This window comes from Phalacrocorax carbo (assembly GCF_963921805.1).
Source record: "Phalacrocorax carbo chromosome W unlocalized genomic scaffold, bPhaCar2.1 SUPER_W_unloc_2, whole genome shotgun sequence".
NCBI classification, from domain to species: Eukaryota; Metazoa; Chordata; class Aves; order Suliformes; family Phalacrocoracidae; genus Phalacrocorax; species Phalacrocorax carbo.
In genome coordinates, this window is record NW_026990253.1 from 2,062,732 (window position 1) to 2,081,955 (window position 19,224).

A 19,224-nucleotide genomic window follows, 5' to 3' on the forward strand; every position below is an offset into this window, starting at 1 on the left:
GAAGCAAAGGAATCCTCTGCTCTCCAACACATTTCAAATGCGGAATATACAGCTTTAAAATCAGAAAATGAAGTATTTAAATCCTTGTTGGCCTTTGAGAGGGAGAGAGGCAAAAAACTAGGAACCCGAAATTATATACTTGTGAATGAAAATAATCAACTTGCGAGTGAAAATAATAATCTTAAACAACAGTTGAAAAGGTTGAACTGGCTGATAAATGAAGTGCAACCTTCCACCCTTATTGAGCAGATTTGCAGATTAATGCCCTGTACAGACACTGAGACCTGGGATGGGAATATTTGGCTTGATAGCGATGCTGAGATTGCAGAAACCCCCTATCCTGAACCAGAACGAGATCCTTTACAACCCTTGATTAAAACTGAGACAGCTGTCGATGATAATGAGGAGATCCGCACTACTGTGTGCACCATTCCCTGGTCTCCTGCAGAATTGGCAAGCATCCAGGAGAAATATTCAAGTCGGGCAGGGAAATCTGAAGTTGAGTACATGTGGCGAGTTTCTCTGACAGGGGGAGACCGAATTATGTTAAGTGTGGAAGAAGCAGGAGGCTATTGGGGGCCAGGAGTATTCTTAACCTCCATGCTAGGACATCATAGCTATTCCTTAACTGCACGGGTTGCATATTGGGCAGGTGGTATAGATCCTCAGGAGAGAGGAGAACCGCTGGAGACTAAAGCTACTGGCTTCTCTGATCTGGCTGCATCAGTACAGAAAGCAGCCTGCATACAGGCAATGTACGAAAGAGGCAAGTTAAGGAAATCCCTGATGCTAGCTCCCATCGACCCGGCACAATTAACCCCTCTTATTCACAGTCTTCCTGATAGTCTCAAACTATTTGCAGCAAACACTCAAGATCGCATACAACCCAGCCAGCGCAGGGTTAAATTCACTGGAATCGATGGTGCGGAAAAGGAATGCGCTATGGGGAAAGTTTCGCTCTGGCTGCCAGGAGAACAAAGACTAACCAAGGCAGAGATATTAGTTGGTGCAGCGCTCATTAACATTCTAGGATGTGATATACTGTGTGGGCGGATGTGGAAACTCCCAGACAGAACTGTGTGGAGTTTCGCAAGAAATGAGAAGGAACCAGGCATAGTGGAACTGAGTCTGTACCCTTACCCGCCTCTCGTGCCACCAATGTCCGGCAATACCCGGGGTGGTAACAGAATTAGAGGAAAGAGGCATCATCAAAAGGACTGATTCACCTTATAATTCAGCAGTGTGGCCAGTAAAGAAACCAACTGGGCAATGGTGTTTCACATTGGATTACCGACAGTTAAATGCTAATACTGCACCTTTAACTGCTGCGGCTCCAAACATTGCTGAGATTGTGACACTGATACAGGGAGCTGCCCAGCCTTGGAGATGGCTGCCCCAAAATGAAAGCCTCTTGTGTATCTGCTAATACCATCACCCCAAAGGTTCATACTGAGCCGACAGACTATCCTATGGGATTTTACACTGGAAAACAAGATAATAACAACCCTGTCAGTTGTATACTCAACCGAGCATGCTTCCTTTCTTTTTATATTTACAGGAATCACCCTTGGTTATGGCATAACCTGTCCAGGAAAGACTCCACCAGGACTGGTTTCCTTCTAATCAAAATTAGTACATTCCTTCTGGTCCAGACACATGATCTTTGGGACCATGCACTTCTAAATTACAGTGAAAGTGTTGAATCACTAAAAAAATCAGGCAGGCCTCCATCTCACTATTCTGGTCATGCATGAGAATGAGGCATACCCGAAAGATGAATGGAGATGGGGGACATTGCAAACCCATGGAATCAAAATATCCCACAACGACCATGGTATTCACCAAATTTTGTCCCTGCAGGCCACACCAGGAGAAGAAATACAGATAGGGTGTTGAACAATCAATGACTCTACCCACGGCAAACCCTCTGCAATCTGTCTCTGGGGCAAACGTGGTGTAGAATTATTATTATTTGACTTTATGATTACTGCGTGTAACATGTGGAATCCATGTGTGACGGGGTGGCCATGGGTTGAAGCATATGTGCTCTTTCTCTAGCTTGGGTTTTCAATTCAAAATTGACCATATCCACACGCCCAACCTCCTATTGAATTGTCTCCTCACATCAGTAACATTGGTCCCTACGTAATTAAAAGCATAGGGCAACAGTGAGTACACCTCAATCCGTCCTGGTCCCTCAAACGAGTGGAATTGACAATGCAGGTCAATATCTCTGCAATTAAACCTACCTGTTCACCATTCCTGGATACATCCTATACAGGATGGTCAGCATGGTTGCACGGACGGACCCTCACCTCTCAAAAACAATCAAAGAGAGATGTGACTGGTGCCTTAGGAACTGGATTCGGAATCTTAAACAGCACTGATGCTGAGGTGCTTACAAACAAACTAGTCATGATGACTAGTGATCCAAACAAATTAGAACATCCTTTACAATCTTCTCTTTCAGCTCTGGGAAACAACCAATGGCTTTTATTGGATATATTGCCTCAGTGGGGAAAGGTAAATGAGAAAGACCACCAGCTGATTACAGATGCACTTGGTGCCGCCCAAAATAATGCTTCTCTAGCTCTTAGTTGTATCCAAGCTCAACTGTGGATACAATCTATAGTCGCTGCAGTTATAAGAGAAGGTGAGGGAGGCACCCTGCCCACTGAAATTCAAAAGATAATTTGGGATACTGCAACTAAATTTGAGAAAGAATTCCAGTCCTGGTGGTATCCAGTTAATTTCACCTATAACCCTACTGATGGCAAAGCCGCAGCTTTTGTTTTGACAATATGCAATGCTTCGGTATATACCATATACCCAATCATTGCGCTGGGGTTGAACCACAATGGAGCCGTACTCTATCCATTGGAACACCAAGCACGGGCCCGACGAAGACAAATGGGAAACCCTTGATGTTGCTGCATGTGTTGCGGGAGCAACAAGGATTTATTTGTGAGAGCAACACCATCAAAGCCCAAGACATTTGTCTCAGCACTGAAAAAAATGTTTGTCATTTTGAAATACAACCTGATGAAACCCCTAAAACTGTACTTGTATATATTGTATGAGAACCCTTTGTGATTCTATACTTGTAGACAGCATCACTGTAGATACTTATAATCACTCTAATATTTGTGTTTGTAACTTCACTAACATAATGGGATGTGACTTTAATTATTCAGCTCCTGTCACGTCCTACCAATTGCTACAATCTAACTACATGTCATATGAAGACTTGTTACCTACCCCCATTGGAATGAATCTCACATTGGTGAGAAAACTGTTTCAACATGATGAGCTGAACCAGTTGCTGCAAAGAATTCAGAACAACGGAAAAGGAACTCTAATTACTGTCCATCACGATGCTTAGAAAGAGCAAAGAAGGATGGAGAACACCACTGGTGGGACACTTTACCTTGGATGGTCACCGACCGCAACAGGAATCTTCAACAAGATGCTTCGCCCTGTCGTGGTTTTACTAATACTTACCATATCGTGTTGTATTTTAACAATTACTTTGTATGTTAAACTTTGGATTATGATGAAACGTTTGTCTCGCCAAATGTCCCCACAAGATATATATGTCCTCGGTAATCCTCACCACAAGAACTCATGTGACACACCCAATACATCCCAAATCCCGTGAAGCTTGAGCGTGACGCTTGAGTGACTACAGTCATGGGGTGGACTAATTGCTGGAGTTGACTTAGAAATTAAACTTATGTTTTTAGAAAAGGTACAGCATGGAAGAAGCTGTCAGGGTGAAGTGCAGCTGATATGCGAGGAATCCATTCCACGGAAGTTCCCTAGTAACCTTAGATGTCGGCAATGCCAGAAGAACTTGGCGTACTGACTCTAAGAGGATCTGTCTGGAGGGTGGAGCGGTGTGGAGGCATCGCGGCCAGGCTCTGTGATAAATGGGAGCTCGAGGTACCATGGAGCTGGTACGCTGCACATTTGCTACCCTGGGCCAACAGTCCGTCATGCTTTTGACAAAATGCTGTCCTTTTCAGGAACTTTGCTCATTATAATATCATCATAATACCAAAACACACCACCATCCCAAAAGCTACCTGCTCTAAGGTGCAATCACCCCTCACTGGGGATGCGCTTTGACCTTTTCTAGTCTACACCTTTAAAAGTAAAGTGAGGAAATTTTACACCAATCCTAATAAAGGTATGTATGACTGGAGTCACTCAAGCTCCACCTGAAAGATTAAAAAAAAGTATAAAATGTGTGAAGAGAAAGAGGGTGTTAGGGAAGATACCACTCTGACTTCTGGGTTCAGTCAATGGGCTGAGCCTCTCTTCCCGCCCCGTTGGGATGCCTTTGGGTAAGGTTAGAAACGTCTATAGAGTCACTTTAAATCTCTAACATATTAGAGTCGCTTCATATTTGTTTTGCATAAACCTCTAAGGCATTGGAATCATTGCATAAATCTCCAATGCATAGAGTCACCTCATATTCGTTTAGCATACTTGTAGCCTAGCAGTGTACTCATAACTTTGGTATTTATGTGTAGCTTGTAACCATCAATCTTATCACTGGTAAGCCAAAGAACCTGTGTATCTGTTGCTTTAATAAATTGCACTATTCATTAATCTAGCCATGATCGTTCCCATTGAACGCGACCGGCCTGGGCATCTGCCAAATTAGTTACTAACAACAAATACTCTGATGAGTGGTTACTTCCACAACCCTTAGAAGATAAACCATTGACCAAGTCTGAGGCTAAGACTGGACTTAGCCACACCTAGACTCCTCTCGGAGAAGGAGTTTAGAAAGCAAGGGGTTCCTGTCTGAACCTCGTGACTCAACGGTAGGGTCTCCCCCAGCCACTCCTCAGACTCCTACTATTAATGCAACAGTAACACATACAAGCCTCTTTTTAAGTTCAGCACAGAGATAATGGTCCTTTTCAAGGTGGAGGTGCTATCAAATGAAAAGTCAATTAAAGGATTATTTTTAACGAATTGCTTCAGTACATACCATCGAGAATGTGTGTGTAAATATATGTATTTTCAGGAATCCTGTGTTTCACTGAAGTAAAACATGTATAAAAGGTGACATTTTCTGGATAAGACCATTTATTTTAACAAATAGATGAGTGTTTATGATGAACTGGAGGCTGCAACAGCTGCTCTCTTGGGCTTCGGTGTGGTTCCTTCATGGAATCCATTCCTACAAGTAGAAATATGGTTACCACTTTTTGAAAGGGTGGTTTCTGCTCCAGGTTATTTTCTAACAAGTAATGTTTTAGATCAAGTTCACCAGCTTTTTCCAGCTTCTCTCAGTAATGCACTGAAATCACTATGGAGTTCATACACTCAGACATTTTAAATAAGAAACATCATTGACAAGCTGTTTGGAATAAGCAGTATGGTTTTCTCTCTCTTCTGCTGAAGTAAATTTGACTTCTTCAAACAGGAAGATTTCAGTAACTGAGTAAACACTGAAAGACTGAATCAGATACAGCACATCCAGTCAATGCACTCCTTACTTTATGTTCCTACTAAGCAACTCAGCAAAAGATTTCACATTTGTTAGTACTGAAGTGCAAGTCAATTTCTTAGAGAAAACCTCTATGTCTCCAACCAGAGATTAAGACAGGCGTGACAAAAAGAAGAGTCAGCCCCAAGCTTGCTTTTGGATATGACATTTCTACTTCAGCAACACTCGGTGGAAATCAGGCTGCAGTTGCACATTGTAAGGTATTTTCTGGTGCTGCTGGGAAAAGACTGCACTCACCAAAAAAATCCCCAGATGAATGGATCCCTCGCCTACACCTAGGTCCAGGACCTAGAAGACTCCCGATTTTCACTATTAAATCCAATCTACATTTTTAGGAAGAGACTTTTGAACTGCTTGGTATTTTTCATCCAGCTTTCTGGTGTATTAGGCTAGAAGTTACAGAACTCCATTTTAGAACATGGAGGCCATACAAAATAAATTCTTAATGAGTTTAATGGTACAGTACCTCATAAGTACAACTCAAAGCTTTATAACACACTTTAGAAACCTGTAACTCAGAATCTGATGTCAGTTACTGCTAACTGCACTCCAAATTAGAGAGTAACTACTGAAGTATTTCAATCCTGAACTTTTTTTGTGGGCAAGAGGGGATTGGAACGCATTTCAGGAATTCTCTTAAACTTCAGTGCAACCAGTAATTTCACTGACTCACAAATAGAGGCAATGCTATACAAAGCATACCTTTTCAAAGGTGGGCATTTTATTACAATACCCTCTGTCTTCTGTACTATCTATACTTAACAGAAACATCAGAACGTGCTATACAACCTACGTATTAACAACGACCGAGCTTTTTATAATTGGCAGCATATTCCTTTGAAGATAGAAGACATAATTTCTTTCCACAATATATTTAAAAAGAAAGACCATACCACGTTAAGTGTACTAAACAAGAGTGTTAACTTTGAATTACAAATTTTATAATTCAGGTAAATCCATGCAAGATTTCACGTTACATTAGTTTGTAATAAAATGTCATACCTGAATCGACGGTAGACCCTTTTCAGGTGCCTCATGCGTCCAGTACCAGTGGTGTTGCGTCTTTTAGCCTTTGCACTCCAGTTATCTAGAACACGGAAGATACTGTCACTCATCTGCATCAAATAATTAATTGCAGAGTGAAAAACAGTCTGTTTGTTCTCTTGGCTCTGTAATGTACTTCAGATTTGACCTAGCAGGTTCATATCTGGTGGAGAAAGACTCCTTTGGTGCCTGGTATTTGTCTTTTTTAAAATCATGAAAAAGATACCAATCATACAGAAACTCAGAAAAAATCAGCCACAAGTTGCAGAGATGAATCAGCAGAGCTCTTGACTGGTATCAATTTACAGACCGTATGGTCTGTAAATATCATGAGGGTGCACTGTGCACCAGTGTCCACTAAAGCTTTATACTCCTGTGAGTCGGATGTGCCAGGCCATCAAATCCACACAGTCCAGTAAGCCCAGTTACCCCTTTCCTCCACCTGGCTGGAGGCAGGGCCCCTCTAGTCCTGATCATAGTATTTGCTACTCACTTCCTGTAAATGTGAATCAAGAGTCTCCCTATTAAGCTCAGAAATAAGATCAGCACTTCTACTCCTCTGTCTGGGGACCTGTTCACTGGAAACCGGAGCAGCAGCTTTCCTGGAAGAACCTCCCTGAGTGATTGTTCTTCCTTGCAGCTCACGTACCCATGCCTCTAGGGTGGAGGTAGGCTTGCCATCCCACTTCCTCATGTCCTCTCCGTGATCACGCAGGTAGAACCATAGGGTGGCCCGTGGTGTGTATCCCCTCCTTTGAGCCAAAGGACGCTTATTCCTAACAGCTGAGACACTACTCTGTAGAGGTGGGGAGTAGGACATATCTTCTTTGAGTTCCTGGACCTCTCGGGACAATTTCTCCACAGCAGAGACTAGCAAGGAGGAGATATTTGCTCCGTAATCCCGGAGTCTATCAATCACCTCCACCACCGTTGGTGCCTCGTCCCCTCTCCAGGACATTTCTGACAATGAGTTTGCATGCGAAGATGGTGCGCTCCGTACAAGCTTCCGCCACATGGGTCATGTGCACTCGGCTTCATCTGGATCTTTGGATGACCGTTGATCATCCAGGTCACCATAAATCACCTCAAACACAGCTAATTCCCTTAGATACTGGATGTCTCTCTCCATGGCTGTCCATTTTCCTGGGTGATATATAACATCTTCCTTGAAGGGATACCTTTCTCTCACACGGGACAGGGGTCGCCTCCAGAGGCTGAGGGCTTGTGTTTTTTTCCCAATTGCTTTGTCAATGCCCCCTTCCCCAGAAAGGGATCCCAGTTGTTTGGCTTCTTTTCCCTCTAATTCCAGGCTTCTGGCCCCATTATCCCAGCATCGGAGCAGGCAGGTGACAATGTGCTCACCTGGACGATGGCCAAAACCTTTTTACATATCTCACAACTCACTCAAGGACAGGGATTGGGTGGTGTCCGTTTCATTTATGACTTCTTCCTCCTCTCCTCATGATGGCCCTGCTTCTTCATCATCCCTTTCTAAATGAGTTGACGTCCGTTTCCAGTACTACTTTTTGTTTATGGGGGCGACTGATATTGGCATGGGTTGATTCTCTGGTTCAGCTGCAGTGTCTGTTGTGGGGATTTGAGTAGCCACTGTGCTTGTCCTGGGGATTTGAGTGGATGCAGTGGCTGTTATCGGGGTTGGAGTGACCACAGTGCCAGTCACTTTGCCTTTCAATCCAGAGACATTCTCTTCCCCTTGGGAGCACTGAATACTGTTGAGCAGGGCTCGGTACGCATGGGCCAGGCCCCAGCATGTTGCAGTTATCAGTGTCTCTCTGGAGTTCCCAGCGTAACAACGTACTTTCTCCAAATATTGTACTAGTTTTTCAGCACTTGTTCAGGGGTGAAACTCCAGAACACTGGGGGTGCCCACTGCCCTAGGTATTTGCCCATGCTATCCCACATGCCCTGCCACTCGTAACTATCAAGCCTTGGGGCAGGTTTCTGGGTAATATTCTTAAGTTGCTTTCTAACCTTAGTCAAAACTAAAACAACATGCCCAAAAGATAACAATATCTTAACTACCCAAGGATGTTCAAAATACAAAAAGGTTGTTTCAAGAAAGGTTGAGACATCATAGAAGAAACTAGAAAAGTTACCATTCTGTATTTCCTCCATTAAAAAAAAAACTCTCAGAGGAGGAGGTATAATTGCTAATTGCCTCAACAAGGTGGTATCCAAAGTACAGTAACGGTTCCAGCAAAAACCCCAAATACCAGATAAAGCTGAAAACCAGTGTTTGCGTAACAAATGTCTTAAGCAAAACATCACTAATCACAGCAGAACACAGCAGACTAAACAAACCAACACCAATCTTTAACAGGAACTGCAAAAAGGAGAACATGGTGCTGTTATTATCTCAAATCCTCTGAGGAGAGTTAACTCTTTCTCAACCAAAACCAGCGCAGTCATGTATGTACCAGTGTCATAGTTTAACCCCAGCCAGCAACCGAGCACCATACAGCTGCTTGCTCACTCCCCCGCCAGTGGGATGGGGTAGACAATCGGAAGAATTAAAGCGAGAAAACTCCTGGATTGAGATAAGAACAGTTTAATAATTGAAATAAAATAAAGTAAAATAGTAATAATAATAAAATACAAAGCAAGTGATGCACGATACAATTGCTCACCATTCACCAGCTGACACCCAGCCAGTCCCCGAACAGCAATCACTGCCCCCTGGTGTATCAGGTTTGCAGGATTCCTATGCACACAATTCACCCAACACATGATATTTTAAAAAGCACAGCAGTATTTATTGCTCTATTATAGCTTTGCATAAGCAGTTACTAGCATATTGTTTTCCCTATATGTGAGTCTTACCAACCCGACTACACCCGAGACACTGCTGAGCAGGAATGTGACCATTAGCAGGGGCATCACAGAGAAGGGAGGTAGGTGCGGCACCTTCAGGGCGTCCCCTGTGGTTTGTAGAGTGTGCTCTGTGTCCTCTCTCTTGCTCCGCTTTGAGCTGCCCCTTTTTATACCCTCAGCAGATTCAATGGAAAGGTACTGACTAGACGTTGCCGCACACATGGCCAGCGCATGCAACAAGGCCTGCCAAGTACGTGCTCTTCCGGCTAACAGCAGCTCCTGGATTGCAACAACATATTGTTCAATAACAATCCTCCCAGGTTCCTTCTTCAAGGTCGCGTTCTCACAGCTGTGTTCAGCTTGCAATTTTTCCGTCGTGGCCCTACACGGACCATCATCTAAAATCCCTCACACATCTGGGCAGCTTCCCCCAGCTTATATACTGAGCATGACACCACATGGTATGGAATATCCAAATATCCCTTTGGCCAGTTTGAGTCAGCTGACCCAGCTGTGTCCCCTCCCAGCTTCTTGTGCACCTGGCAGAGCATGGGCAGCTGAAAAGTCCTTGACTAGTGTAAGCACTACTTAGCAACAACTAAACATCAGTGTGTTATCAACATTATTCTCATACTAAATCCAAAACACACCACTGTACCAGCTACTAGGAGGAAAACTAACTTTATCCCAGACAAAACCAGGACAACCAGCCAGAGGAAAAGCTTTCCAGACTACCAGTTTCCTTGAGCACTGATGTTGAGCATTTGCATATTAGCTGACAAGAGCCATGGTTTGATTTTTAGGTCTGCACAGAAATATCACAGGTCAAACATGACAGAGTTGCAACAGAGACCTTGGGACCCCTCACAGCTCAGGGCCCTGTTCACGCACCCCTGCCCTCCACCAAACTTTGGCTGTTCATTTGAGTGTGTGGCTTGTGGGGAATTTTAGAGAGCCAACCTTTAGATGGGTGGTATGACTATAAAGAGAGGCTAGAAACAGGGTCTCTAAGATATGATGTTTAGGATAGTTGTTCTGATACTAAAGGGGAAGCAGCTTCTACCCGCATAGGGCATTATTTCTGTACTGCATCATACAGCCCATACAATGCCCACCAGCCCTCAAGACTTTCACCCTCTGTATGGTTTCTCCTATCCAGCTTTGCAGAGTGTATCAGGCATATCTCAAGTATGTACCTGCCTGTTCCCAGATCAATTTCATCTCAGCTGCCCCATTTCCACTCCTGTCCCCATCACCCTCAAACATGCAATGCCATGGTGAGCTAAGGAGTCCCCAGCTGGGGATTGGCATCCCTGGCTGGCCCAGCAGCACCACAGTGCAGAAGCCATCCCTCTGTGCGTGGTCAGGAATGTCACCTTAATTGTCATTGCAATGTACAAGTGAACAGAAGCTTTCCTACTGAATTAAATTACACTGTCTCTTCATATTTAGAGCACATTCACTACAGTGATATGACTATTGGGAAGGCCAAGATATGAAATAACATGCCATTGGGGAAGGGGAGAGCTTTAATCCAACTGGAACTGGGCTACCACAGCAGGCTGGATTAATGCAGTTTAGTTTCCATACAATAACCAAAGGGGTTTTCATAAGAGTGCTCAGTGTACCATCATCCACTGCATCTGGTATGTAAAGCTTTGCATCTTGTGTCTTTTGACATCTACAGAATGTGTATGTTTGCTTGGGGAATTTCCTTGCAGTCATGGCTCCAGCTATGGAGGAGAGCCCCTATGAGCGGTGGCCGTAGACTGGTCTCCAGTCAAACCTCCTCTGTTTTGTGGGAATCAGTGTGAGGTATTGTCCTGGTTTCAGCTGGGAGAGAGTTAAATTTCTTTGTAATAGCTAGTACCGGGCTATGTTTTGGATTTTTGCTGGAAACAGTGGTGATAATGTGGAGATGTTTTAGTTGTTGCTAAGTAGCACTTACACTGGTCAAGGACTTTTTCAGCTCCCCGTGCTCAGCCAGGTGCACAACAAGCTGGGAGGGGACACAGCGAGACAGCTGACCCAAACTGACCAATGGGATATTCCATACCATATGACCTCATGCTCAGTATATAAAGCTGGGGAAGAAGGAAGGGGGGACATTTGGAGTTATGGCGTTTGTCTTCCCAAGTAACTGTTACGCGTGATGGAGCCCTGCTTTCCTGGAGATGGCTGAACACCTGCCTGCCCATGGGAAGTAGTGAATGAATTCCTTGTTTTGCTTTGCTTCTGTGCGCAGTTTCTGCTTTACCTATTAAACTGTCTTTATCTCAAACCATGAGTTGCCTCACTTTTACTCTTCTAATTCTCTCCCCTGTCCCACCAGGGGGGAGTGAGCGAGCGGCTGCGTGGTGCTTGGTTGCTGACTGGGGCTAAAACATGACAGGTATGAAAGGGCTGCTTTCCAAACTGGCACTGTCATGAATGCACATCCTGGTTGTTGGGGAAAATAAAGACTGGGAAGAGCTGCAAATTGAGTGGCTCCTGAGTCACTGAATAATCAAGGCTAATCCCAATTTCTGCTGTTAGAAGCAGAAGATGAGATATGAAATCTTACATTAATGATCTGTTTATTATACACAATGGTCTGTAAACACAAAGCTATTTAGAAGTCAAAGCTGTGTTTACTTGAACCTCGCCTTCATTTCAATGCCTTGAGCTCCTGAACGTCCACATGGAGCAGCTAAAACCAGAACAGCCAGAGTTTTACAGTGCAGTCTGACACTGTCCTTAATGTCACCCCACTCTGCACAGATGTGACAACAATGCTGATGTTTTGTGTCCAATTCAGACAGAAAGAGAAGGTAAGGAGGGCATATAGTTGTGTTTTGGGCAAGAGGAAGAGGAATTGAAAGTGTATGAGGTGAGCTGTTAACAACCATCTCTAGTCAGTCAGTTCTGCTGTGTAGACTGGAATTTGAGCTATAGCTCTGAATTTTCTCCGTCTGCCTCTGAGTCACTGCCAAACACTGTCAGGAACCTCTGATCCTGATCTGCCACAGAAAAAAACAGTCTGTCTGTTCTCTTGGCTCTGTAATGTACTTCAGATTTGACCTAGCAGGTTCATATCTGGCGGAGAAAGACTCCTTTGGTGCCTGGTATTTGTCTTTTTTAAAATCATGATAAAGATACCAATCATACAGAAACTCAGAAAAAAACAGCCACGAGTTGCAGAGATGAATCAGCAGAGCTCTTGACTGGTATCAATTTACAGACCGTGACTAGTGACCAAATTAAAATCTGTTGCCCCAATACTCCTGATTCATCTAGTTTCTCAGTGGGCAGTTTTTAAAAAATATTTATTGTGTTAGTGTTAAATGCATTCCGTATTTTATATTTGTAGTTTGATTTAAATACAGAAAAGCGCTAAAAGCTTTGTCTGTTGGTGCTCCCTAGTGGTGAAGTTTGCCTGCAGTAAAGCTGCAGGAATTTTGCTAATGATTGTGCAATTCCGTATCTTAATTGCTTTAAATTTAAGGCCCTCAAAAAGCCTGTTTGGGGGGTATAAAGCAACTCACACATATCAGTGCTTGTAGGACTGCGCTTTTATGTAGCACAGGGCTAGTGAAGAAAATCCTTTTTCCTTCCTAGGCTTTGTTCATTTGTGTCCTTGGCATTAACATGATACATAAACTTTCCTAAATAAAGTGAGCTATGCCACTCTTGTTTCTTTTCTCATGCTGTATCAGACAGAAAGCCAGGCACCAATGCAGTCAGGCAGACACACACACAGGGAGAGGCATGGAGAATATTTCTGCTCTCAAACCCATCCCCTGGGTCCATTTCTGGCAGCAAGCAGTGCAGTTCCCAGCAAGGTGATCACTCCCGTGGCTCCCTCCCCATAAATGTTCCAGGCTGGGGACAAAGCATTGGCCAAAAGGGCTTTGATGAATGACAAACTGGCATTATCCCATACCTCTCTCTTGGTCTGAACTTTACTGACTTGAAATATCTGAGAGGAGGAAAACCCAAAGCAATGGTCTATGCCTGACTGCAAAATAGCTGTATACAGCCAAGTGCCACAGCTCCCTAGTGCAGATGGACATGTGCCACAGGAGCCAAGCATAACCACGCTGTCTCTGAGCAACAGAAGTTAAGCCAAAAAAAGTCTCTTCTGCCCTCACCCACCACTAGCCGTGGTACAGGAATTGCTTTCACTGTGAGCTGATGAACAAAGCCTTGCAGACTGGCTTTGCACTGGTAAATCCACATCATGTGCATCTCCTATAGTATGAACCCTCTAAAAAGCCCTTGGGTTTCCCCAGCACATGCTGGGATTCATGTCTACACAGACAAATGAAGGAACAAAAGGAGAAGTTGATGCAATCGATATAGCCAGACCTAATATCTTTTAAATACATGTATTTAATATATATAAAACATGCATATACCTTTTAAATTACACCACACTCAAGCCCAGCACAATAGTGCTGGCTAAGGTTCATAATGCGAAAGATCGCTACGGCTGTATTGCAGGAAAGGGAGTACCACAGCACCACATATGCAGAGTCAGTGGGATGCTTCTGCCCCAGGAAAACTGCCACTAGTCCCAGTCCAATAAAGGGCAAGGCTGACTGTGATGGTGTATTGGGTTTGCATGGCAACATTTTGGTAGCAGAGGGGCTACAGGGGTGGCTTCTGTGAGAGGATGCTAGAAGTTACCCCTATGTCTAATAGAGCCAATGCCAGCCAGCTCCAAGACAGACCCGCTGCTGGCCAAGGCTGAGCAAATCAGCGACAGTGGTAGCACCTCTGTGATAACATATTTAAAAAGGGGGAACAAAAAAAACCAGTGCAATTGCAGCCAGAGAGAGGAGTGAGAGTATGTGAGAGAAACAAATGTGCAGGAACCAAGGTCAGTGAAGAGGGAGGAGGAGGAGGAGGAGCTTCAGAGCAGGGATCCCCCTGCAGTCCATGGTGAAGACCATGGTGAGGCAGGCTGTCCCCCTGCAGCCCATGGAGGACCCCACAATGGAGCAGGTGGATGTGCCTGAAGGAGGCTGTGACCATGTGGGAAGCTTGCACTGGAGCAGGATCCTGGCAGGACCTGTGACCCCATGGAAAGAGGAGCCCATACTGGAGCAGGTTTGCTGGCAGGACTTGTGATGCTGTGGGGGACCCACACTGGAGCAGGCTGTTCCTGAAGGACTGCACCCCATGGAAATGACCCACGTAGGAGAAGTTCATGGAGGACTGTCTCCCATGAGTGGGTTTTTAGTTCTCCCAGATTTTTTTTTTCTACTATGTGGCAGATAAGACTCTCTTAAGCATTTCAGCCCCTGGCAGGAGGAGTGCTTTTGCTGCTGTGGGGGAAATGCATCTGTGCTCAGGTAATCTCATGGTTGTGCTTCAGTTTGTCAGAGCAGTTGCTGGGTGTTAACAGGGACAAAATCCACTGTGGCCTCTAAAGCTGAAAGGTCTTAATTTCATTTCTGGCTAATCTGTGGGATGAAGAAGTGACAAAACAGTAGCCTGAAAGCATGGAAATGAAGGAAGGTGCTGAGCCAGAGATTCCCTCTATGGCTCCAGCCTGCCCAATTATCATGGGGGTGCAAATGAAGGGGTACAGGCTCATGCTGGGCCTTCCTGGCCATGCAAGCAATGAATGTGCTTTTTAGAGCTAAACACCCTGAACTGTGCCTGATCTAGAGCAAAGCTGCCTAAACATGTGTTTACAGAAGCAGTGGCTGGTTATGATTGCTGCTGCCCCAGAGCAACCTTGGTGCCAACCTCCTGCCATGATGAAGTCCTGAGGCCAGAGCACCCCCTCACCCCTCTTCCTTCTTCTTCCCCCAGCTTTATATACTGAACATGATGTCATATGGTATAGAATATCCCTTTGGTCAGTTGGGTCAGCTGTCCTGGCTGTGTCCCCTCCCAGCTTCTTGTGCACCTGGCAGAGCATGGGAAGCTGGAAAAGTCCTTGACTAATGTAAGCACTACTTAGCAACAGCTAAAACATCTCCACGTTATCAACACTGTTTTTAGCACAAATCCAAAACATAGCCCCATGCCAGCTACTATGAAGAAAACTTTATCCCAGCTGAAACCAGGACACCGACTTGCAGGAGAACAACTCTGGTTAAGTAAATATGTGCAACTTGTGGGGCTGTTTTTCAATAGGCTACTACCAGTGCATCAAGTACTTCCAGCTTGTTAATTAACATCAAAGAGCAGCAAACTCTGTATAGGAGAGAGAATGCTTGATCGTTCATTTGACAAAGCAGCTGGAGATGGCAGCTGTAACTCAGTGCTTTCAAATCCTGCAGCATAAAATCTGAATCTGCTAATGCAATCCTTCAACAGAAATTGTTTTTTCTGCACAGGTTCTGCTGTTTCACAGCATACTCTGTGCTGATACAACCCCTCCTCCCAAAGCCTTTGCTTCTGCTCTTCAATCCCACACCTCCTTCAGATCAGTGGTGGCAGCCAGGGAGGAGGTAGTGCAGTTTTCCCAGTGAAGCAGAGCACAAGTGATGGGTGCCTGGCTAACACTGCTATGCCATGCCAGGAGCAGTGCCACCCTTGTCATCAGGTGGCTTGGTGATGGACAGAGTAAATAAGATATTTTATGGTTCACTTTTCTTATCGCTACAAGATATGTCAAAACAGCTCGGTATTGAAGCTATTCAGATGGCCTTTTGTGCTTAAAGGTACCTTCATATTTTTTTTTTTGTTTCAATATCCCTTCTCATGGGAGGCACATAGGGTGATAAAAGTTTAAAGAGGAGGAAAAACACCTCACTGAATTATTGAATTAAGTGTAAAGTGTATTTTCCTCCCAATCTAGCCTGATAGATGAGGTATGACCTTGTGAAACCCAGCAGAATACTCATTGGATTTCACAGCTCCCTTTGACATAACATTTCCTCATTATTTGAAAAATGATCTTTTATAAACACATTGCATCAGAGGAAGGGATGTTATGTTTTTCTGGAGAAATTTTTCTTGTAGAAATATTGAAATTGAGGCCATGGATATGTGCATAGACACTCCCAAAGTCTGAGTGCTGTAAAATGGCATGCATCTATACACTGACCTCTCTGGGTTGCTCCCAATTTGATTCCAGTGATAGTATTTTGGCCTTTGGGAAAAACTGCACCACTGCTTGAGACCAGAGACTTGGTAAGGCACGGCATCATATGGGTGTGAAAGCCTGCAGGACCGCAGTCCAGAGGAAGAACATCTTTTGGTGCTGATGCTTTTCCATGTGAAGCACTGTCCTAGAAGGCACCCTTGTTTGCATGAGCCATCACTTGCCATGTTGCTGACTAAATTTCCAAGTGCTTGTTTCTCTAAGCAGACTTATTTGCATTCTCATACTTTTAAAAGGCCATGAGGAAATCATGTGAGTAGCTGACTGTGAGGACAGAAAGTGAACACAAAGTGGAACGTCAGCACTAGGGTATTGCCTGCTGTTCAGATGCCCTAACATATCCTATGATATAAGGGAAGGATGTACGTTTGCAAGTGCTGATTTCCAGCTGGGGCAGAAGAGAGTGAGTCTGCGCTGAAGATATTCCTCAGTTCATCACAAGCTTTGTCCGTAGAATATATATGGAGAGCAGTCCTGCAGTGTCACAAGGTAAGTTGCCACACTTTGGAGAAGCTACTTTCTCTAGTCATTTCAGTTACATGAGTACCAGCTTCGTTGTCCTGGTCTAGACACTTCATTCTTCTGATCAGCTTGCCGATGAGCTGACAGCCTCCTGGGGCACATTAGCACTTGCATGCAGCTTAGCTGAAATGTGAGTTAGCCCAAGCTGTGCTCTTTGCTGCTGTGGCCCATCAGGCTCAGGAAACTGAGTTGAGGACAGCATGAGTACATCCATATAGAATCCTTAGATCGGGGTTTATGTGACCTTAAGCCCTGACTTTGGTTTGCAGTCTACCAGTGCCACTCACCATCTAACACTTCTATTAATGCTAACTGTGGTGCTTGTCTGCTAGCTTGTTCTCTGATCGTGAATGGCACAAACTACCTGTAGACTGTGAAGTGCCCTTATAATAATTATAAGATTTATAAACTTTTTTAGTAACACCTTGTTTTCCTGTTAAGAAATTGTAAAAGTAGTTTCACAGCTCGAAGCTTTTAGCCATCTGCATTATACTACTGTACACATTGACTTGCAGCTTACAGCTGTGGGTTGTTTCTACATGCCTGGGAGAAGCCAGGCATCTCCCGTTTGGGTTCCCACTGGGGCTGCAAGGGCTACCCTCAGTGGGCTGGAAGTGCTGAGGGTTAGGAGATGCTCTTGGAAAGGTAGAAGCTGGTATTTTTCACATAACATTACAAATCGCACCCAGCAACAACCATGAAGCCAGAGAGAAAATTATTTTAGAATAGAATATTTTCAGTTGGAAGGAACCTACAACACAGTAACACAGAAGTTACTGTTACTCATCTGCACCAAATAATTATTTGCACAGTACATTTGAATAGCAGAACTATTCAATCTGACAAAAGCAAAAAAAAAAAATTATAAGTTAAGTAAATTTCTATGCAGTAATATGGCACATGTTAGCTGAAATATAGCTAAATCAATGTTAATCTAAAAAAAGAGTTTCAAACACTACAAGATGACACAGTATTCTTCCTTGGTTGGAAAAAAAGCCAGACTAATGAAGATGACAAAGAAACACAAGTTTTTAAACTCAAGTCTGTTACTTACACTTTCTTTTACGCTTAGCAGGGTAACCACATTTCCCACAGGTAGATTTCTGCAGATGGTATGCCTTGGACCCACATCGGCGACACAAGGTGTGCGTCTTATTTCGTCGCTTACCAAATGACGATGTACCCTTCGTCTGAAAAAGATTTTAAGACATTGCACATCGTAAACATCAGTAGCACTTGCAATTCACATAACTCAAAGCATAATAAGCTCCTCTAAAAGACATACACAAATTCACAAAGTCCAATAAAGATGTCAGGGGCACACTGAACTCTGAAATACCAACTCAGTTTCATTTATAGGTATTCTCCATTTTTAGAAATCATTTCCTTACACCTTTCTTTGCCATTCCTACCCACCCATCCAGTGCTGAAATAAAACAACCAACCACTCGGTGGCTTTATCTCCAACTCCCTTCCCATCTCCCCCAGATTCATCAGTGATAAACAATAAACTGCTTTTTCCTGAGGAAAGGTATTTATTTTGCGCAGACCAGCCGCACACTCACCACAAAAGGCTTTGGCGACCAAACCCCATCTTGCTACGTTATCTGAAAGGCTGCCTCATCCCCGGGGAGAGCACCGGCCTGGCCAGGCCCACAGCAAGCACGAAGGAGACCCCGAAGGAGACCCCGAAGGAGACCCCGAAGGAGACCCCGAAGGAGACCCCGAAGGAGACCCCGGCAGCAACACAGTACCACACCCCACTGCAGCCTCTCCCCCAAGGACGGGACGCCCCCGTGTCCCAGCCTGGGCCAGGAGGGGAACCCACCGCTAGGCCCTCAGGCTTAGGTCCCGGAGGGCTGTCCCGCCGCCAAGCCCGGCCACAGCAGGGCGTAGGACCGCCCCACACCCTAGCCTAGGCCCGCGGTCCCAGTGCAACAGCAGATGGTAACAGATACTCCGCATCCAGGCCCCAACACTCACCATCTTCTCCGGGCGCCAGCACTTAAGAGGCTAGGACCCGCCCCGTTTCCGCTACGGCCCGGCAAACGCTTCCTGGTGCACGCCGGGAGTGTCCGGTTGGGCGAGGTGGAAGGATCCGGTCCGTTGGGCTGGCTGGGGAGGCATAGCGCGGCGGAGGGTGAGTGCTCTCCTTGCCTTGGCCTCACCCCAGGTTATGGTCAGGAGTCCTCTCCGTGTG

At 44.8% G+C, this 19,224-nt stretch overlaps 1 protein-coding gene and 1 non-coding gene across 2 annotated transcripts; both read right to left on the reverse strand.

The window, feature by feature from the left end:
* Positions 1–5,006: 5,006 nt before the first annotated feature.
* Positions 5,007–19,121, reverse strand: LOC135310840 (large ribosomal subunit protein eL37-like). The gene is made up of 4 exons (XM_064439896.1): positions 19,008–19,121; positions 18,079–18,214; positions 6,527–6,611; positions 5,007–5,194 (listed from the first exon to the last, which is right to left on the reverse strand). The coding sequence occupies exons 1-4, from the start codon at positions 19,008–19,010 to the stop codon at positions 5,125–5,127; spliced, it is 294 nt and encodes a 97-aa protein (XP_064295966.1). The 5' UTR covers positions 19,011–19,121; the 3' UTR covers positions 5,007–5,124.
* LOC135310852 (small nucleolar RNA SNORD72) lies at positions 5,296–5,376 on the reverse strand. Its single transcript, XR_010370826.1, has one exon. It is a non-coding gene; the product is annotated as a small nucleolar RNA SNORD72 (small nucleolar RNA).
* Positions 19,122–19,224: the final 103 nt, after the last annotated feature.